This window comes from Oncorhynchus keta, chromosome 14 (assembly GCF_023373465.1).
Source record: "Oncorhynchus keta strain PuntledgeMale-10-30-2019 chromosome 14, Oket_V2, whole genome shotgun sequence".
NCBI classification, from domain to species: domain Eukaryota; kingdom Metazoa; phylum Chordata; class Actinopteri; order Salmoniformes; family Salmonidae; genus Oncorhynchus; species Oncorhynchus keta.
Genome location: NC_068434.1, coordinates 4,900,848 through 4,923,574, shown reverse-complemented (window position 1 = coordinate 4,923,574; position 22,727 = coordinate 4,900,848). Strand labels below are relative to the sequence as shown.

General features: G+C 49.9%; 1 protein-coding gene across 2 annotated transcripts; it reads right to left on the bottom strand.

Moving 5' to 3' along the window:
- Window positions 1-598: 598 nt before the first annotated feature.
- Window positions 599-22,646, bottom strand: LOC118380588 (sorting nexin-18-like). 2 transcript variants are annotated; one of them, XM_052460849.1, is made up of 3 exons: window positions 21,137-22,639; window positions 11,651-12,120; window positions 599-1,442 (listed from the first exon to the last, which is right to left on the bottom strand). In XM_052460849.1, exons 1-3 carry the CDS (start codon window positions 22,192-22,194, stop codon window positions 1,189-1,191), a joined length of 1,782 nt encoding a protein of 593 aa, XP_052316809.1. In that variant the 5' UTR covers window positions 22,195-22,639; the 3' UTR covers window positions 599-1,188. The 2 variants fall into 2 exon arrangements, with proteins under 2 accessions (XP_052316809.1, XP_052316810.1); XM_052460850.1 differs by lacking the exon at window positions 599-1,442 and adding an exon at window positions 11,477-11,519 and having other exon boundaries at window positions 11,607-12,120; window positions 21,137-22,646.
- Between the last annotated feature and the right edge of the window lie 81 nt (window positions 22,647-22,727).

The following is a 22,727-nucleotide window of genomic DNA, read 5'->3' as shown; positions in this document are numbered from 1 at the left end:
AAGAATAAAAGACCGGAAACTAAATTTACTCCGTCTGGCTTTCGGGGTTCATCCTTATTATTTGTTTTAAATTGTAAAGATAAATCATTTCTTTTATTCAGCTGCAGAGTATTAAAACTCTATCGGTTCTTTAAATCAGAGAACCAGAGAGCTCTCACATTCATTCTCCCTGTCCATCAGTCCCATTTAAATCAGAGAACCAGAGAGCTCTCTCAGCATTCATTCTTCTCCATCAGTCCCATTTAAATCAGAGAACCAGAGAGCTCTCTCACATTCATTCTCCTGTCCATCAGTCCCATTTAAATCAGAGAACCAGAGAGCTCTCACATTCATTCTCCATCAGTCCTATTTAAATCAGAGAACCAGAGAGCTCTCTCACATTCATTCTCCATCAGTCCTATTTAAATCAGAGAACCAGAGAGCTCTCTCACATTCATTCTCCCTGTCCATCAGTCCCATTTAAATTGCATCCAAAATAGATAATCGTGTTCAAGATTGATATATAGCCCTATACTGTGTGTGTGTGTGTGTGTGTGTGTGTGTGTGTGTGTGTGTGTGTGTGTGTGTGTGTGTGTGTATACAGTACCAGTCAAACCTACTCATTCAAGGGTTTTTCTTTATTTTTCGTTGTTGCTATTTTCTACATTGTAGAATAATAGTGAAGACATCAACACTATGAAATAACACATATGGAATCATGTCGTAACCCAAAAAAGGTGTTAAACAAATCAAAATATAATTTACATTTGAGATTCTTCAAAGTAAGCCACCTTTTACCTTGATGACAGCTTTACACTTCATGGGATTGTCCTTGGCTCTGACATGGCACTGTCCACTGTGGGACATTATATAGACCCTTTGCTAATCAATCGCATGTTTGACGCTCTACTATACCAACCCTGTTAAAAACAAAAACTCAGTCAACTCCAAGTCCCTTCAACAGGATGCACCAAACAGGAAACAACTTCCAGGCTTCAGGAAACTAACCCGGTTTCTCTTGTCTTTTCTCACAGTGGATTGTGGCGGGTTGACTGTAATGTCGATGATTGTCTGAATAAGCAAGGTCAAGGGTCAGATCTGTAACCATCTAGACCTATTAAGGGGGGCCGGATCTGAGATCTGGACCAATCAGAAAGTGCCCGATCGGATCTAAACCAATCAGAGGTGTCCCTCCCACCCCTCTCTCCTCTAAGCGTTGTCATACTTCTGCAGGGCCTCCTCCAGCTTTCCGGTGATCTTCTGGAAGAAGCCAATCTGCTCGGTTAGATACTGCTGCATCTGGGCCTTGAAGTCCCTCATCCTGACCTGGTGGAAGTGCTGGATCTCTGCCAGCGTGGCGAAGGAGATGATGTTACAGCGCTCGTTGACTCCATCCGCCTGACGAGCGTCCATCTTGCCTTCCTCAACGTGCTTCTGGGACTCCTTCACCTTGTTAAGTGCTCCTGGAGAAGGAGGAGAGAGGAGAGGGTCAGTGCTCCTGGACAGAGAGGAGAGAGGAGAGGGTCAGTGCTCCTGGACAGAGAGGAGAGAGTCAGTGCTCCTGGACAGAGAGGAGAGAGGAGAGGGTCAGTGCTCCTGGAGAAGGAGGACAGAGGAGAGGGTCAGTGCTCCTGGACAGAGAGGAGAGAGGAGAGGGTCAGTGCTCCTGGACAGAGAGGAGAGAGGAGAGGGTCAGTGCTCCTGGACAGAGAGGAGAGAGGAGAGGGTCAGTGCTCCTGGACAGAGAGGAGAGAGGAGAGGGACAGAGACAGTGCTCCTGGACAGAGAGGAGAGGAGGAGAGAGTCAGTGCTCCTGGACAGAGAAGAGAGAGAGAGAGGGTCAGTGCTCCTGGACAGAGAAGAGAGAGAGGAGAGAGAGTCAGTGCTCCTGGACAGAGAGGAGAGAGGAGAGGGTCAGTGCTCATGGACAGAGAGGACAGAGGAGAGGGTCAGTGCTCCTGGACAGAGAGAGAGGACAGAGAGAGAGAGAGGGTCAGTGCTCCTGGACAGAGGGAGAGAGGAGAGGCTGCTCCTGGACAGAGAGGACAGAGAGAGAGGGGTCAGTGCTCCTGGACAGAGAGGAGAGAGGAGAGGGTCAGTGCTCCTGGACAGAGAGGAGAGAGGAGAGAAGGAGTGCTCCTGGACAGAGAGGAGAGAGGAGAGGGTCAGTGCTCCTGGACAGAGAGGAGAGAGGAGAGGGTCAGTGCTCCTGGACAGAGAGGAGAGAGGAGAGGAGAGTGCTCCTGGACAGAGAGGAGAGAGGGAGAGACAGTGCTCCTGGACAGAGAGGAGACTGGTTTCATGAGAAGTATCCGAGAGAGAGAGACTTGTTTTTGCTGCCCAAAACAAATTAGGATTTCAGAGTAACATACATTTTCAGTCCGAGAAACAAGAAATTAAAACAAAATGGCTGTATTTAGGAAGCAGCTTCAGCAACACAGACATCACAAAACAGAGAGACAGAGAGCAACTGCCTGTGCCTGCTAACTTGCAGCTGACAGAGAGAGGAGAGAGAGAGACAGAGAGAGAGAGACAGAGAGAGAGAGAGAGAGAGAGAGAGAGAGAGAGAGAGAGAGAGAGAGAGAGAGACAGAGAGAGAGAGAGAGAGAGAGAGAGAGAGAGAGAGAGAGAGAGAGAGAGAGAGAGAGAGAGAGAGACAGAGAGAGAGAGAGAGAGAGAGAGAGAGAGACAGAGAGAGAGAGACAGAGAGAGAGAGAGAGACAGAGAGAGAGAGACAGAGAGAGAGACAGAGACAGAGAAGAGAGACAGAGAGAGAGAGACAGAGAGAGACAGAGAGAGAGAGAGAGAGAGAGAGAGAGAGAGAGAGAGACAGAGAGAGACAGAGACAGAGAGAGAGAGAGAGAGAGAGAGAGAGAGAGAGAGAGAGAGAGAGAGAGAGAGAGAGACAGAGAGAGACAGAGAGAGAGAGAGACAGAGAGAGAGAGAGACAGAGAGAGAGAGAGAGAGACAGAGAGAGACAGAGAGAGAGACAGAGAGAGAGACAGAGAGAGAGACAGAGACAGAGACAGAGAGAGACAGAGAGAGAGAGAGACAGAGAGAGAGAGAGAGACAGAGAGAGAGACAGAGACACAGAGAGAGAGAGAGACAGAGAGAGAGAGAGAGAGAGAGAGACAGAGAGACAGAGAGAGACAGAGAGAGAGAGAGACAGAGAGAGAGAGACAGAGAGAGAGAGAGACAGAGAGAGAGACAGAGAGAGAGAGACAGAGAGAGAGAGAGAGACAGAGAGAGGGACACACAAGCTGCACCAGTCACATGCTGTCATTTCTATTTACAGCGTGGCAATTCCGAGCCCGTACAAAATTAATCGTAGAAAATTCTGGCCCCGTTCAGACAGAAAATAACAACTACAGTAAGAGTGTATGTAGGGTCACGGGTGATCGACTGACTGGCTTTCCTGGCAAACCCTGTGTCATTTTCCATAGTTTTCAGGCTTTATACAGTGTCTGATAGGTCGTGTACCACAGTGACTGCACACACACACACACACACACACACACACACACACACACACACACACACACACACACACACACACACACACACACACACACACACACACACACTGCCAGTTGTGGAAAACACACAACGTGTCAGTGAAACCACATGATGCCTCCCATGTGACTTGAGCAATCAAATGAAACGTGTGTGTGTGTGTGTGTGTGTGTGTGTGTGTGTGTGTGTGTGTGTGTGTGTGTGTGTGTGTGTGTGTGTGTATACAGTGGGGCAAAAACGTATTTAGTCAGCCACCAATTGTGCAAGTTCTCCCACTTAAAAAGATGAGAGAAATATTGCTTGTTTGATAGACTTGGCGTGACGGTCCTGAAGACTTGGCGTGTGACGGTCTATCCTTTCGTGTGACGGTCCTGATAGATTGGCGTGTGACGGTCCTGAAGACTTGGCGTAAAACTTGGCGTGTGACGGTCCTGACAATCCTGTGGATTTTCGGTCTGGTCCTGATAGACTTTTTCTCATTTTGTCTGGTCCTGATAGACTTGGCGTGGACGGTCCTGATGATGAAAATTACGTGTGAGGTCCTGATAGACTTGGCGTGTGACGGTCCTGATCTTTTGACGGTCCTGAAGACTTGGCGAGGTCCTGAAGACTTGGCACGGTCCTGATAGACTTGGTGGCGGTCCTGATATTACTGCATGGACTGGCGTGTGACGGTCCTGAAGACTAGAAGTCCTGACTTGGCGTGTGACAGTCAGTCCTGATGGACTTGGCGTGTGACGGTCCTGATAGACTTGCATTAATATATCCTGATAGACTATAATAATATAATAATATAATAGACTATGATGAACCATTTAGCAGACGCTTTTATCCTGATAGACTTGGCGTGTGACGGTCCTGACTTACAGTCATGTGTGACATAGATTTGTGACGGTCCTGATAGACTTGGCGTGGACGGTCCTGATAGGGCGTGTGATCCTGAACCCACTTGGCGTGTGACCCTGATAGCTTGGCGTTACGGTCCTGATGGACTTGCGCCATGCTCTACCAACTGGCGTGTGAGGTCTGGTCCTGATAGACTTGGCGTGTGAGGACTTGGCACATCTGCTAACCTGATGGACTTGTATCCTGATGGACAAACTAAAATTTGATTTGGACTTTGATTTTGGACTTGACTAAATACTTTTTTGCCCCATAGACTTGGCGTATGTCTTTGATGGACTTGGCGTGTGAGGTCCTGATGGACTTGGCGTGGGTCCTGTGGACTTGGCGTCAATCCTGATCTCAATGAAAACATTTCCTGATTTCTCAGTCTAGTCCTGAAGACTTGGCGTGTGACGGTCCTGAACTTGTCCAGTCCCCTGATGGACCCGGTCTGATGGACTTGGCGTGTGAAAAGGCGTGTGACGGTCTGGTCCTGATAGACTTGGCGTGTGACGGTTTTGATAGACATCTCTGAAACTGAATTTAGACTTGGCTGCATCAAATCAGGAATGATCAATCAATCAGATAATAGTGATCATTCCTGATGATTGGCGTGTGACACCTGATAGACTTGGCGTGTGACGAGTCATGGGCGTCACAAAGAGGATGGAAATAGTCCTGATAGACTTGTGATCACTTGGCGTGTGATCCTGAAGACTCGTGTGAATAACCGTGTGACGGTCCTGATAGACTTGGCGTGTGACGGTCCTGATAGACTTGGCGTGTGACGGTCCTGATAGACTTGGCGTGTCCTGACGGTCGGTCCTGATAGACTCCTGATGCTTGGCGTGTGACGGTCCTGATAGACTTGGCGTGTGACGTGTCCTGATAGACTTGGTCCTGATAGACTTGGCGTGTGACGGTCCTGATAGACTTGGCGTGTGACGGTCCTGATAGACTTGGCGTGTGACGGTCTGGTCCTGATGGACTTGGCGTGTGACGGTCCTGATGGAGACTCCTGGGACTTGGCGTGTGACGGTCCTGATGGACTTGACTCCTGATGGACTTGGCGTGTGACGGTCCTGATGGACTTGGCGTGTGACGGTCCTGATAGACTTGGCGTGTGACGGTCCTGATAGACTTGGCGTGTGACGGTCCTGATAGACTTGGCGTGTGACGGTCCTGATGACTTGGCGTGTGAGGTCCTGATGGACTTGGCGTGTGACGGTCCTGATGGACTTGACTCCTGGGACGGCGTGTGACGGTCCTGATAGACTTGGCGTGTGACGGTCCTGATAGACTTGGCGTGTGACGGTCTGATGGACTTGGCGTGTGACGGTCCTGATGGACTTGGCGTGTGATGGTCCTGATAGACTTGGCGTGTGACGGTCCTGGTCCGGTCCTGATGGACTTGGCGTGTGACGGTCCTGATAGACTTGGCGTGTGACGGTCCTGATGGACTTGGCGTGTGACGGTCCTGATAGACTTGGCGTGTGACGGTCCTGGTCTTGGCGTGATATAGACTTGGCGTGTGACGGTCCTGATAGACTTGGCGTGTGACGGTCTGGTCCTGATAGACTTGGCGTGTCGGTCTGATAGACTTGGCGTGTGACGGTCTATAGACTCCTGATCCTGAGACTTGGCGTGTGACGGTCTAGTCCTGATAGACTTGGCGTGTGACGGTCTGGTCCTGATAGACTTGGCGTGTGACGGTCCTGATGGACTTGGCGTGTGACGGTCTGATGGACTTGGCGTGTGACGGTCCTGATAGACTTGGCGTGTGACGGTCCTGAGACTTGGCGTGTGACGGTCTGGTTGGCGTGACGGTCCTGAGACTTGGCGTGTGACGGTCCTGATAGACTTGGCGTGTGACGGTCCTGATGACTTGGCGTGTGACGGTCCTGATAGACTTGGCGTGTGACGGTCTGGTCCTGATAGACTTGGCGTGTGACGGTCCTGATAGACTTGGCGTGTGACGGTCTGGTCCTGATGGACTTGGCGTGTGACGGTCCTGATAAACTTGGCGTGTGACGGTCCTGATAGACTTGGCGTGTGACGGTCCTGATGGACTTGGCGTCGGTCCTGATAGACTTGGCGTGTGACGGTCTAGTCCTGATAGACTTGGCGTCTCTAGTCCTGATAGACTTGGCGTGTGATGGTCCTGATAGACTTGGCGTGTGACGGTCCTGGTCTTGGCTGATCCTGATGGACTTGGCGTGTGACGGTCCTGATAGACTTGGCGGTCCTGATGACGGTCTGGTCCTGATAGACTTGGCGTGCGACGGTCCTGATAGACTCGTGTGACGGTCCTGATAGACTTGGCGTGTGACGGTCTGATCCTGATAGACTTGGCGTGTGACGGTCCTGGTCCTGATAGACTTGGCGTGTGACGGTCTGGTCCTCCTGATAGACTTGGCGTGTGACGGTCCTGGTCCGGTCCTGATAGACTTGGCGTGTGACGGTCCTGACGGCGTCTCCTGATGTCCTGATGGACTTGGCGTGTGACGGTCCTGATAGACTTGGCGTGTGACGGTCTGGTCCTGATAGACTTGGCGTGTGACGGTCTGGTCCTGATGAGACTTGGCCTGATGTGACGGTCCTGGTCCTGATGGACTTGGCGTGTGATCCTGGTCCTGATAGACTTGGCGTGTGACGGGTCCTGATAGACTTGGCGTGTGACGGTCCCTGATAGACCGTGATCTGGTCCTGATAGACTTGGCGTGTGACGGTCCTGATGGACTTGGCGTGTGACGGTCCTGATGTGACGGTCCTGATGGACTTGGCGTGTGACGGTCCTGATGGACTTGGCGTGTCCTGACGGTCCTGATAGACTTGGCGTGTGACGGTCCCTGATAGACTTGGCGTGGACGGTCCTGATCCTGTCCTGATAGACTTGGCGTGTGACGGTCCTGATGGACTTGGCGTGTGACGGTCCTGATGGACTTGGCGTGTGACGGTCCTGATGGACTTGGGACGTGTGACGGTCCTGATGGACTTGGCGTGTGACGGTCCTGATGGACTTGGCGTGTGACGGTCCTGATGGACTTGGCGTGTGACGGTCTGGTCCTGATAGACTTGGCGTGTGACGGTCCCTGATAGACTTGGCGTGTGTGACAGTCTCTAGTCCTGTCCTGATAGACTTGGCGTGTGAGTCCTGATAGACTCTGGTCCTGATAGACTTGGCGTGTGACGGTCCTGATGGACTTCCTGGCGTGTGACGGTCCTGATGGACTTGGCGTGTGACGGTCCTGATAGGACTTGGCGTGTGACGGTCCTGATGGACTTGGCGTGTGACGGTCCTGATAGACTTGGCGTGTGACGGTCCTGATGGACTTGGCGTGTGACGGTCTGGTCCTGATAGACTTGGCGTGTGACGGTCCTGATGGACTTGGTGCTGATGGACTTGGCGTGTGACGGTCTGGTCCTGATAGACTTGGCGTGTGACGGTCTGGTCCTGATGGACTTGGCGTGTGACGGTCCTGATGGACTTGGCGTGTGACGGTCCTGATGGACTTGGCGTGTGACGGTCCTGATGGACTTGGCGTGTGACGGTCCTGATGGACTTGGCGTCCTGATGGACGGTCCCTGATGGACTTGGCGTGTGATGTTGGCGTGTGACGTCCTGATAGACTTGGCGTGTGACGGTCCTGATGGACTTGGCGTGTGACGGTCCTGATGGACTTGGCGTGTGACGGTCCTGACGGTCCTGATGGACTTGGCGTGTGACGGTCCTGATGGACTTGGCGTGTGACGGTCCTGATGGACTTGGCGTGTGACGGTCCTGATGGACTTGGCGTGTGACGGTCCTGATGGACTTGGCGTGTGACGGTCCTGATGGACTTGGCGTGTGACGGTCCTGATGGACTTGGCGTGTGACGGTCTGGTCCTGATAGACTTGGCGTGTGACGGTCTGGTCCTGATAGACTTGGCGTGTGACGGTCTGGTCCTGATAGACTTGGCGTGTGACGGTCTGGTCCTGATAGACTTGGCGTGTGACGGTCTGGTCCTGATAGACTTGGCGTGTGACGGTCTAGTCCTGATAGACTTGGCGCGTGACGGTCTAGTCCTGATAGACTTGGCGCGTGACGGTCTAGTCCTGATAGACTTGGCGCGTGACGGTCTAGTCCTGATAGACTTGGCGTGTGACAGTCTAGTCCTGATAGACTTGGCGTGTGACTGTGGCGTAGACCTGAGCCTAATAGTATGATGACATGTGCAGCTGTATTCATCGACCTGGCCAAGGCTTTTGACTTTCTTATCGGCAGACTCAAAATCCTTGGTTTCTCAAATGATTGCCTCGCCTGGTTCACCAACTACTTATCTGATAGAGTTCAGTGTGTCAAATCGGAGGGCCTGTTGTCCGGACCTCTGGCAGTCTCTATGGGTGTGCCACAGGGTTCAATTCTCGGGCCGACTTTTCTCTGTATACATCAATGATGTCGCTCTTGCTGCGGGTGATTATTTTATCCAACTCTACGCAGACTGTGTACATCTGGCCCTTCTTTGGACACTGTGTTAACTAACTTCTAAAAAAGCTTCAATGCCATACAACTCCAACTGCTCTTAAATGCAAGTAAAACTAAATGCATGCTCTTCAACCGATCACTGCCCGCACCTGCCCACCCGTCCAGCATCACTACTCTGGACGGTTCTGACTTAGAATATGTGGACAACTACAAATACCTAGGTGTCTGGCTAGACTGTAAACTCTCCTTCCAGACTCACATTAAGCATCTCCAATCCAAAATTAAATCTAGAATAGGCTTCCTATTTTGCAACATAGCACCCTTCACTCATGCTGCCAAACATACCCTCGTAAAACGGACTATCCAACCGATCCTTGACTTCGGCGATGTCATCTATAAAGTAGACCCCAACACTCTACTCAACAAATTGGATGCAGTCTATCACAGTGCCATCCGTTTTGTCACCAAAGCCCCAACAACTACCCACCACTGGCCCTCGCTTCATAATCGTCGCCAAACCCACTGGCTCCAGGTCATCTATAAGTCTTTGCTAGGTAAAGCCCCGCCTTATCTCAGCTCACTGGTTACCATAGCAGCACTCAACCGTAGCATGCGCTCCAGCATGTATATCTCACTTGTAACCTCCAAAGCCAATTCCTCCTTTGGCCGCCTTTCCTTCCAGTTCTCTGGTGCCAATGACCGGAACAAATTGCAAAAATCACTGAAGCTGGAGACTCATTTCTCCCACACTAACTTTAAGCACCAGCTGTCAGAGCAGCTCACCGATCACTGCACCTGTACATAGCCCATCTGTAAATGGCCCAATCCAACTACCTCTGTTATTTATTTTTGTTCCTGTGCACCCCAGTATCTCTACTTGCACATTCATCATCTGCACATCTACCATTCCAGTGTTTAATAGCTAAATTGTAATTATTTCGCCACTATGGCCTATTTATTGCCTTACCTCTCTTATCCTACCTCATTTGCACACACTGTATATCGACTTTTTCTATTATATTATTGACTGTACGTTTGTTTATTCCATGTGTAACTCTGTGTTATTGTCTGTGTCACACTGCTTTGCTTTATCTTAGCCAGGTCACAGTTGTAAATGAGAACTTGTTCTCAACTAGCCTACTTGGTTAAATAAAGGTGAAGAAAAAAAAAGTTCCTTTCTGTATCATGGATGATGTCAGGGTAGTATGAGGACATGACCTTTCTGTACGTGGATGATGTCAGGGTAGTATGAGGACATTACCTTTCTGTACGTGGATGATGTCAGGGTAGTATGGTTTCTGTATGTGGATGATTTCAGGGTATTATGAGGACATTACCTATTCTGTATGTGGATGATGTCAGGGTAGTATGAGGACATTACCTTTCTGTACGTGGATGAAATCAGGGTAGCATGAGGACATTACCTATTCTGTACGTGGATGATGTCAGGGTAGTATGAGGACATTACCTTTCTGTACGTGGATGATGTCAGGGTAGTATGGTTTCTGTATGTGGATGATGTCAGGGTAGTATGAGGACATTACCTTTCTGTACGTGGATGAAATCAGGGTAGCATGAGGACATTACCTATTCTGTACGTGGATGATGTCAGGGTAGTATGAGGACATTACCTTTCCGTACCGTGGATGATGTCAGGGAAGTATGAGGACATTACCTTTCTGTACGTGGATGATGTCAGGGTAGTATGAGAAAATTACCGATTCTGTACGTGGATCATGTGAGGGTAGTATGAGTACATTACCTATTCTGTACGTGGATGATGTCAGGGTAGTATGAGGACATTACCTATTCTGTACGTGGATGATGTCAGGGTAGTATGAGGACATTACCTATTCTGTACGTGGATGATGTCAGGGTAGTATGAGGACATTACCTTTCTGTACGTGGATGATGTCAGGGTAGTATGAGGACATTACCTTTCTGTACGTGGATGATGTCAGGGTAGTATGAGGACATTACCTATTCTGTACGTGGATGATGTCAGGGTAGTATGAGGACATTACCTATTCTGTTCGTGGATGATGTCAGGGTAGTATGAGGACATTACCTTTCTGTACATGGATGATGTCAGGGTAGTATGAGGACATTACCTTTCTGTACCGTGGATGATGTCAGGGTATTATGAGGACATTACCTATTCTGTACGTGGATGATGTCAGGGTAGTATGAGGACATTACCTATTCTGTACGTGGATGATGTCAGGGTAGTATGAGGACACTACCTTTCTGTACGTGGATGATGTCAGGGTAGTATGACGACATTACCTTTCTGTACGTGGATGATGTCAGGGTAGTATGAGGACATTACCTATTCTGTTCGTGGATGATGTCAGGGTAGTATGAGGACATTACCTTTCTGTACGTGGATGATGTCAGGGTAGTATGAGGACATTATCTATTCTGTTCGTGGATGATGTCAGGGTAGTATAAGGACATTACCTTTCTGTACATGGATGATGTCAGGGTAGAATGAGGACATTACTTTTCTGTACGTGGATGATGTCAGGGTAGTATGAGGACATTACCTATTCTGTTCGTGGATGATGTCAGGGTAGTATGAGGACATTACCTTTCTGTACATGGATGATGTCAGGGTAGAATGAGGACATTACCTTTCTGTACGTGGATGATGTCAGGGTAGTATGAGGACATTACCTTTCTGTACGTGGATGATGTCAGGGTAGTATGAGGACATTACCTATTCTGTTCGTGGATGATGTCAGGGTAGTATGAGGACATTACCTATTCTGTTCGTGGATGATGTCAGGGTAGTATGAGGACATTACCTTTCTGTACATGGATGATGTCAGGGTAGTTGGCCAGATGTCCCTGGTACAGCTGTAACAAATCCATTAACGGATCCACATCGTGTCTCGGCTGCTCTGCAAAGTAGTCTCCGATAGCGTCGTATGCTTCTCCTGTATACGCTATGGCCTGGTTCAACCCTACTGAATACGCCTGCTGGTCCTGCTCAAACGCCTGTCCTAGGACATTAAACGCCTGGCCCACTTTCTGGTACTCCTTCTTAAACCCTGTGATCTGTTTCCGGGCGAATTCGTTGGTGGTGTTGTTGACTTGGACCACGCTGTCGTCCATTTTCTTAGTGAAAGCTTTGAAGCCGTCGATCTTGGACTCGACCTCGACCAGGTCGAGGGGGGGTCCGGAGGGCGTGGAGATAGTGAGGAAGAAGTTAGCCCCCACCATCTCGTCCTTCTCCGCCTTCCTCTTCCCCTGCTTCCATGACTTCTGGTCCATGCTGTTGAATAGAACACAATAATAAAAGTTAGAGCCCCTACAGGACCGCCTGGTAGAGTCAGTAGAGCCCCTAAAGGACCGCCCGGTAGAGCCCCCTACAGGACCGCCCCGGTAGAGTCAGTAGAGCCCCTACAGGACCGCCTGGTAGTCAGTAGAGCCCCTACAGGACCGCCCGGTAGAGCTCCCTACAGGACCGCCCGGTAGTCAGTAGAGCCCCTAAAGGACCGCCCGGTAGAGCCCCCGACAGGACCGCCCCGGTAGAGTCAGTAGAGCCCCCTACAGGACCGCCTGGTAGAGTCAGTAGAGCCCCTACAGGACCGCCCGGTAGAGCCCCCTACAGGACCGCCCGGTAGAGCCCCCTACAGGACCACCCGGTAGAGTCAGTAGAGCCCCTACAGGACCGCCTGGTAGAGTCAGTAGAGCCCCTACAGGACCGCCTGGTAGAGTCAGTAGAGCCCCTACAGGACCGCCTGGTAGAGTCAGTAGAGCCCCTACAGGACCGCCTGGTAGAGTCAGTAGAGCCCCTACAGGACCGCCCGGTAGAGTCAGTAGAGCCCCTACAGGACCGCCCGGTAGAGTCAGTAGAGCCCCTACAGGACCGCCTGGTAGAGTCAGTAGAGCCCCTACAGGACCGCCCGGTAGAGTCAGTAGAGCCCCTACAGGACCGCCCGGTAGAGTCAGTAGAGCCCCTACAGGACCGCCCGGTAGAGTCAGTAGAGCCCCTACAGGACCGCCCGGTAGAGTCAGTAGAGCCCCTACAGGACCGCCCGGTAGAGTCAGTAGAGAAAGTAGTGAAAGTTAATGTCATGTTGGATCTAATATCTTTAGTGAACTGATGATCTGATTGGACACCAAGGCTACTGTGTTGTTGTCTGATTGGACACCAAGCCTACTGTGCTGTTGTCTGATTGGACACCAAGGCTACTGTGTTGTTGTCTGATTGGACACCAAGCCTACTGTGTTGTTGTCTGATTGGACACCGAGGCTACTGTGTTGTTGTCTGATTGGACACCGAGGCTACTGTGCTGTTGTCTGATTGGACACCGAGGCTACTGTGTTGTTGTCTGATTGGACACCAAGCCTACTGTGTTGTTGTCTGATTGGACACCGAGGCTACTGTGTTGTTGTCTGATTGGACACCGAGGCTACTGTGTTGTTGTCTGATTGGACACCGAGGCTACTGTGCTGTTGTCTGATTGGACACCGAGGCTACTGTGCTGTTATCTGATTGGACACCGAGGCTACTGTGTTGTTGTCTGATTGGACACCGAGGCTACTGTGCTGTTGTCGGATTGGACACCGAGGCTACTGTGTTGTTGTCTGATTGGACACCGAGGCTACTGTGTTGTTGTCTGATTGGACACCGAGGCTACTGTGTTGTTGTCTGATTGGACACCGAGGCTACTGTGCTGTTGTCGGATTGGACACTGAGGCTACTGTGCTGTTGTCTGATTGGACACCGAGGCTACTGTGCTGTTGTCGGATTGGACACCGAGGCTACTGTGCTGTTGTCGGATTGGACACTGAGGCTACTGTGCTGTTGTCTGATTGGACACTGAGGCTACTGTGCTGTTGTCTGATTGGACACTGAGGCTACTGTGCTGTTGTCGGATTGGACACTGAGGCTACTGTGCTGTTGTCGGATTGGACACTGAGGCTACTGTGCTGTTGTCGGATTGGACACTGAGGCTACTGTGCTGTTGTCTGATTGGACACTGAGGCTACTGTGCTGTTGTCTGATTGGACACCGAGGCTACTGTGCTGTTGTCGGATTGGACACTGAGGCTACTGTGCTGTTGTCTGATTGGACACTGAGGCTACTGTGCTGTTGTCTGATTGGACACTGAGGCTACTGTGCTGTTGTCGGATTGGACACCGAGGCTACTGTGTTGTTGTCTGATTGGACACCGAGGCTACTGTGTTGTTGTCTGATTGGACACCGAGGCTACTGTGTTGTTGTCTGATTGGACACCGAGGCTACTGTGCTGTTGTCTGATTGGACACCGAGGCTACTGTGTTGTTGTCTGATTGGACACCGAGGCTACTGTGTTGTTGTCTGATTGGACACCGAGGCTACTGTGTTGTTGTCTGATTGGACACCGAGGCTACTGTGTTGTTGTCTGATTGGACACCAAGCCTACTGTGTTGTTGTCTGATTGGACACCGAGGCTACTGTGTTGTTGTCTGATTGGACACCAAGCCTACTGTGTTGTTGTCTGATTGGACACCGAGGCTACTGTGTTGTTGTCTGATTGGACACCGAGGCTACTGTGCTGTTGTCTGATTGGACACCGAGGCTACTGTGTTGTTGTCTGATTGGACACCAAGCCTACTGTGTTGTTGTCTGATTGGACGCCGAGGCTACTGTGCTGTTGTCCGATTGGACACCGAGGCTACTGTGCTGCTGTCTGATTGGACGCCGAGGCTACTGTGCTGTTGTCTGATTGGACGCCGAGGCTACTGTGCTGCTGTCTGATTGGACACAGAGGCTACTGTGCTGCTGTCTGATTGGACGCCGAGGCTACTGTGTTGTTGTCTGATTGGACACCGAGGCTACTGTGTTGTTGTCTGATTGGACACCAAGCCTACTGTGTTGTTGTCTGATTGGACACAGAGGCTACTGTGCGCAGTTGTGTAGGATAGATAGTCTTTTGAGAAACACTCAACGCTCTTCCTATGAATGATTCTGAATATAATGACAACGAATGACATAGCTCAGTGGGCTTATTCCCAATGTGATCTGGTAGTGAAATAATATGACATATACATTTTGTTTTCCATGTTACACAATACGAGGGGCTTGAAGTAGCCTACTTAGAATAGGCCCTACGCGTGGCTCGAAGTAGCCTACTTGAACAAGTAGGTTGTTAGAAAAGGGCTACATTGAAATGCATACCTTTCTAAAGCTACAGACACGTCTCCATGACTACAGACACGTCTCCATGACTACATCCCTTCTGTTTAGTCAGGCAATGTCCTCACTATTCTCACATATTATACAATGTAATACTAATATGAATATCAATGCATTGGCAAAGGGCAAACTAAAAGTGGTTATGACCAACTTGAAAAAAAAAACACTTTTTAATTATATATATTTTTGTGTGTGTGGGGGGGGGTTCTACACTGGATATACACAAAAAGTATGTGGACACCCCTTCAAAATGTGTGGATTCTGCTATTTCAGCCACATCCGTTGCGGACAGGTATATAAAATTGAGCACACCGCCATGCAATCTCCATAGACAAACATTGCCTTTAGAACGGCACGTACTGAAGAGCTCAGTGACTTTCAACGTGGCACCGTCGTAGGATGCCGCCTTTCCAACAAGTCAGATGGTCAAAATGTCTGCCCTGCTAGAGCCGCCCCCCCCCCCGCCCAACTGTAAGGGCTGTTATCGTGAAGTGGAAACAACAACAGCTCAGCCTTGCAAGTGGTTGGCCACACAAGCCCACAGAACGGGATCGCCGAGTGCTGAAGGGTGTAAAAATCATGTGTCCTCGGTTGCAACACTCACTACCGAGTTCCAAACTGCCTCTGGAAGCAACGTCAGCACAACAACTGTTCATCGAATCAAATCAAATATTATTTGTCACATTTATTTTATTGTATCTTTATTTAACTAGGCAAGTCAGTTAAGAACAAATTCTTATTTGCAATGAGGGCCTAGGTAACTGCCTGTTCAGGGGCAGAGCGACAGATTTGTACCTTGTCAGCTGGGGGGTTTGAACTCGCAACCTTCCGGTTACTAGTCCAACGCTCTAACCACTAGGCTACCCTGCCGCCTCTACACTCTAACCACTAGGCTACCCTGCCTCTACACTCTAACCACTAGGCTACCCTGCCGCCTCTACACTCTAACCACTAGGCTACCCTGCCGCCTCTACACTCTAACCACTAGGCTACCCTGCCGCCCCTCCACTCTAACCACTAGGCTACCCTGCCTCCCCTCCACTCTAACCACTAGGCTACCCTGCCACCTCTACACTCTAACCACTAGGCTACCTGCCACCTCTACACTCTAACCACTAGGCTACCCTGCCACCTCTACACTCTAACCACTAGGCTACCCTGCCACCTCTACACTCTAACCACTAGGCTACCCTGCCACCTCTACACTCTAACCACTAGGCTACCTGCCACCTCTACACTCTAACCACTAGGCTACCCTGCCGCCTCTACACTCTAACCACTAGGCTACGCTGCCTCCTCTACACTCTAACCACTAGGCTACGCTGCCACCTCTACACTCTAACCACTAGGCTACGCTGCCGCCTCTACACTCTAACCACTAGGCTACCCTGCCGCCTCTACACTCTAACCACTAGGCTACCCTGCCCCCTCTACACTCTAACCACTAGGCTACCCTACCGCCTCTACACTCTAACCACTAGGCTACCCTGCCTCCTCTACACTCTAACCACTAGGCTACCCTACCGCCTCTACACTCTAACCACTAGGCTACCCTACCGCCTCTACACTCTAACCACTAGGCTACCCTGCCGCCCCAGGTGCCGAATGCAACAGGTGTAAGACCTTACCTTGAAATGCTTTACTTAACAAGCCCTTAAATCAACAGCTCAGTTCAAGAAGAGTTTAACAAAATATTTACCAAATAACCTAAAGTAAAAAATAATCAAAAGTAACAATAAAATAACAATAACAAGGTTATATACAGGGGGTACCGGTACAGAGTCAATGTGGAGGATATATACAGGGTGTTACGGTACAGAGTCAATGTGGAGGCTATATACAGGGGGGTACCGGTACAGAGTCAATGTGGAGGATATATACAGGGGGTACCGGTACAGAGTCAATGTGGAGGCTATATACAGGGGGGTACCGGTAACGAATCAATGTGGAGGAGTACAGGTTAGTTGAGGTAGATATGTACATGTAGGTGGGGGTAAAGTGACTGTACATAGATAATAAACAGTAGTACAGGTTAGTTGATGTAATCTGTACATGTAGGTAGGGGTAAGGCTAGGCTAACTTAGCTGGCAACTGTAGCTAGGCCAACTTAGCTAGGCTAACTCTTTACAACAATTTAACCACTAGGTGGGTAAGTAATCCTTCTCACCCCCCTTTCTCTCCCCCCAACAAGATTTAGATGCAAGTGGCTGTTCCACTGGTTGTCATAAGGTGTATGCACCAATTTGTAAGTCGCTCTGGATAAGAGCGTCTGCTAAATGACTTAAATGTAAATGTAATGTAAATTTGATACAGTCAAGACAGACACTACCAGGTGGTATGATGGATAACCTTTGGCAGCAACACGTTTTTCGAACGAGCACAAGTCGGTTTGGCTACTCCCCCTCTGTGCCACCCACACACTGTCACACACCCTGGCCTCTGTTCATCTCCCCCTCTGTGCCACCCACACACTGTCACACACCCTGGCCTCTGTTCATCTCCCCCTCTGTGCCACCCACACACTGTCACACACCCTGGCCTCTGTTCATCTCCCCCTCTGTGCCACCCACACACTGTCACACACCCTGGCCTCTGTTCATCTCCCCCCCTCTGTGCCACCAACACACTGTCACACACCCTGGCCTCTGTTCATCTCCCCCTCTGTGCCACCCACACACTGTCACTCTCCCTCCTCTCTCCCCCTCTGTCACACCCTGGCCTCTGTTCATCTCCCCTCTGTGCCACCCACACACTGTCACACACCCTGGCCTCTGTTCATCTCCCCCTCTGTGCCACCCACACACTGTCACACACCCTGGCCTCTGTTCATCTCCCCCTCTGTGCCACCCACACACTGTCACACACCCTGGCCTCTGTTCATCTCCCCCTCTGTGCCACCCACACACTGTCACACACCCTGGCCTCTGTTCATCTCCCCGTCTGTGCCACCCACACACTGTCACACACCCTGGCCCCTGTTCATCTCCCCCTCCTCTCTCTCCCTCCGTCACACACCCTGGCCCCTGTTCATCTCCCCCTCCTCTCTCTCCCTCCGTCACACACCCTGGCCCCTGTTCATCTCCCCCTCCTCTCTCTCCCTCCGTCACACACCCTGGCCCCTGTTCATCTCCCCCTCCTCTCTCTCCCTCCGTCACACCTACTGGCCCCTGTTCATCTCCCCCTCCTCTCTCTCCCTCCGTCACACACCCTGGCCCCTGCTCATCTCCCCTCCTCTCTCTCCCTCCGTCACACACCCTGGCCCCTGTTCATCTCCCCCTCCTCTCTCTCCCTCCGTCACACACCCTGGCCCCTGTTCATCTCCCCCTCCTCTCTCTCTCCCCTCCGTCACACACCCTGGCCCCTGTTCATCTCCCCTCCTCTCTCTCCCTCCGTCACACACCCTGGCCCCTGTTCATCTCCCCTTCCTCTCTCTCCCTCCGTCACACCCCTGGCCCCTGTTCATCTCTCCCTCCTCTCTCTCCCTCCGTCACACACCCTGGCCCCTGTTCATCTCCCCCTCCTCTCTCTCCCTCTGTCACACACCCTGGCCCCTGTTCATCTCCCCCTCCTCTCTCTCCCTCCGTCACACACCCTGGCCCCTGTTCATCTCCCCCTCCTCTCTCTCCCTCCGTCACACACCCTGGCCCCTGTTCATCTCCCCTCCTCTCTCTCCCTCCGTCACACACCCTGGCCCCTGTTCATCTCCCCCTCCTCTCTCTCCCTCCGTCACACACCCTGGCCCCTGTTCATCTCCCCCTCCTCTCTCTCCCTCCGTCACACACCCTGGCCCCTGTTCATCTCCCCCTCCTCTCTCTCCCTCCGTCACACACCCTGGCCCCTGTTCATCTCCCCCTCCTCTCTCTCCCTCCGTCACACACCCTGGCCCCTGCTCATCTCTCCCTCCTTTCTCTCCCTCCGTCACACCTACTGGCCCCTGTTCATCTCCCCCTCCTCTCTCTCCCTCCGTCACACACCCTGGCCCCTGCTCATCTCTCCCTCCTTTCTCTCCCTCCGTCACACACACTGGCCCCTGCTCCTCTCTCCCAAACAACCTTGACCTTATTTTTAGCTACAGTTGAAGTCGGAGGTTTACATACACCTTAGCCAACTATATCTAAACTCCGTTTTCACAAATCCTGACATTTAATCTTAGTAAAAATTCCCTGTTTTAGGTTCGATAGGATCACCACTTTATTTTAAGAATGTGAAATGTCAGAATAATAGTAGAGAGAATGATTTATTTCAGCTTTCATCACATTCCCAGTGGGTCAGAAGTTTACATACACCCCATTAGTATTTGGTAACATTGCATTCAAATTGTTTAACTTGTGTCAAACATTTCAGGTAGCCTTCCACAAGCTTCCCACAATAATTTGGGTGAATTTCCTCCTGACAGAGCTGGTGTAACGGAGTCAGTTTTGTAGGCCTCCTTGCTCGCACACACTTTTTCAGTTCTGCCCACACATTTTCTATGGGATTGAGGTCAGGGCTTTGTGATGGCCACTCCAATACCTTGACTTTGTTGTCCTTAAGCTGCCCAGTCCTAGCTCTTCTCTGTCCTCCCACCCCTACAGGAGGACAGCATCCGCTCAGCCCAGTCCTAGCTCTTCTCTGTCCTCCCACCCCTACAGGAGGACAGCATCCGCTCAGCCCAGTCCTAGCTCTTCTCTGTCCTCCCACCCCTACAGGAGGACAGCATCCGCTCAGCCCAGTCCAAGCTCTTCCCTGTCCTGGCAACCCAATGGTTGAACCAGCTTTCACCTGAAGCTAGGACAGCACAGTCCCTGCCCATCTTCAAACAGTATCTTAAATAATCCTCGTCCACGGTGTGGTTTTTAATACTGTGAGTACAATAAAACATGTAAAAAGTAAATACCTTCAGTCAACTAGTGTAATACATTAGCAGACAATGTTCTTCATTTCATATACCTTTTCATTATGAAGTGTACTGGTAGTCCCCAGGCACATGGTGTTTGTTAACAAGCACACAACAACGAGAGACCAGAGCCTTGTGAGTCACCCACTGTGGTGCAGCATGCGCCAATGATCTATTGTAGTGACAGTACGGAATTCACAACTAAATGTTTGCCAGCTAGACATCTTATAATTATTAAGTCTAAAATGTGTTAAATGCTCTGCAGTTGTGCAAATAGTTTGCTAATTTAGTAGGCATCTAGCTAGTTAGCATGTAGCTAGTTAGCATGTAGCTAGTTAGCATGTAGCTAGTTAGCATGTAGCTAGTTAGCATGTAGCTAGTTAGCTTCTTGTAAAAATCTAGCTTCTCCTGGATCAAGAGCCTTGCTGTCTAATATTTGTTTTGCTCGTGCATCAAACTGCAAGTACCATTTTTTGAGTTACATGTATAATGTTATGAGCTGAAAAGTCTGTCCTTCAAATAGTTTGTCAGAGACTGTCATTTGCTACGATATTTTACATTACATTAGAATTACATTAGAATCTTCTAGATTACAGAGGCTCAGTCGGGTTTGAAAATAGCGCCCCTAGTGTTCAGCGCCGATATTACCCAAACAACCAGGCATTGCACAAGGTCGTTAAATGAAGGCGTGACAATCTGCATAGCATTCAAACCTAACGGTACAAGCAACATTTTTCTCCAATCCTATCGAAAACATAATGTTATTAAGTCATAAACAAGTTTTACTGCACGTGAAGTTTCAAACGCATTATGGCATTACTAAATGTGTGATGTAATTCAAATATTTAAATCAGTTGTCTTCCTCAAAATTAAAGGGGACGATGAAGAAATATTTGCGAGAAGGAGGGAATCTAATTTCATTGGTCCTCCAACTCACAGCTCAGAGACTTTTTTTAAATTCAGGATAAATGGAGTTATCCCTGAGTTAGCCTGCCTGAGAACAGGCTAGTTCTGAAGGATTCATTGCCATTGGAAAACGTACCTACCTGGCTAAAAAGGTGAGTCACTTTCACTGTACCACTTATCCAGAGTTGAACTCAATAGTCGATCAAAGTTAGCTTGCTAATTTTCTCCAACCACGTATGTAGTATAAGGGTTCTGGCCAACTCATTGTCATGTTTTATAGGTCAAGAGAATAGAAACAGACAGGCGAGGAGAGAAACCTACCTGTTGCAGGAGAGGAAGTGCTGGAACACGTCACATCTGGACAGGACCGGGTGACTAGTCATGTGATTCATCCACCATATCAACCCTTTCCTCCTTTTAGAGATGAAGTCCTCCTCAAACCGCCCCGCGGCCTGTTTCTCTGGGATGTGGGGCACCGAGATGACAGGGAACTTCTCCACCAGCCGGGCGTAGAGCCAGTCAAAGTGTTTATACCTTCTGTTGACCTGGGTCTGTGTGTGGGTGGGCGTCAGCTTGTAGGCAATGTAACTCTTCATCCCTTTGAACTTGGTCTGCTTGGTGGGGTCGTCTATAGTACAGGCGAAGGGGTATGGGTTTTCCTGCCATTCTGGACCGTATTGTCCCGTTACAACACAGATCTTATCCCCATCTTTCACAAACCCAGCTGCCTCACCTAACACGAACGCTTCACCTCCTGATTTCACGAATGTTGAAAACCTATTGAGGTTTCTACTGACCGTAGCAGAGCTCTTGGCTTGTTGAGCGTTGCCACTTCTGGACATAGAAGATGTTGACACGCTATATGTAGACGAGCCATTGCCATCAAAGTCCCCTTGGTGACTACCACCAACAACTACGGGCTCGTCAGCCACTGTCGAGGTGTCATCCCAGTCTTCATCCCAGTCTTCATCGCTGCCCTGGCTGGCTTGGTAACCGTGCTGCTGCTGCTGCTCTGGGGCAAGCGGCGAGGACGCTGTAAACCCAGACGATATTATTGATGTTTTGGACAAGTTTTCAATTTGATTTAATGTTTTATTCGAGGCGTCCCCGAAACCTCCGGTTGGAATATTGGCGTATCGGGATCCCCGGTAAGTATCCTCTGATGTGCTGTTATTATTAAACGTGGACGCGGTATCGTTATTTAGGATCTCGACGTAGGACGCGGGGAAGAGACCTCTCTCGCCTTTGCAGTTGGACCCTTCTAGCCAGCCTTCAATGTCCCGTTCGCTGTACAAACTCACTATTTCATGTTCCTTTAATGATATCTCCCCTGTGTTTTCGGAATTGAACTCGTATAAAGCCCTCGCCTTGAGCGCCATAGTTCAACAAATTACTGTCTGGCGCCCCCGCAAAACAAATAACCAGCAAACTCTTATTAACGGGCAAGCCTACACAAACTACACTAGTTCTGAAGGCACACTCCCTCCTAAATGTCCCTTCTTATGCGATCTACCTCGCAATCCAGTTGTCTTTTGCTACTGTAATAAAAAAATAAATAATAAGTGCAATAAAATCCCGTTACTTCGTCCGAGTCTTTGCCGTTTAAAGTTGAAGGGACGAGTTGCAGCGGCGGCCCCTGCCTCTCTCATCACACACTCCCCTTTTCGCACTCAACAACCATACGTAATCAGTCTGAGTAATGGAGGGTGGTATGAGCCAGAATTAAGTCTAGGCAACCGTACCACCCTGTGGCTGTCGCCTACTATTGAACGTCTGACTGACATGACATGTCAGACACCATGTCTGTGTGACGCCTGCGTGTTAATGAAAGTCATAAAGTGTGTATTTTATATTCTTAATTAAATGTCAACCATAAATGTTAGAAATGTACAGTTTTTCCTGTGTAAAAAAA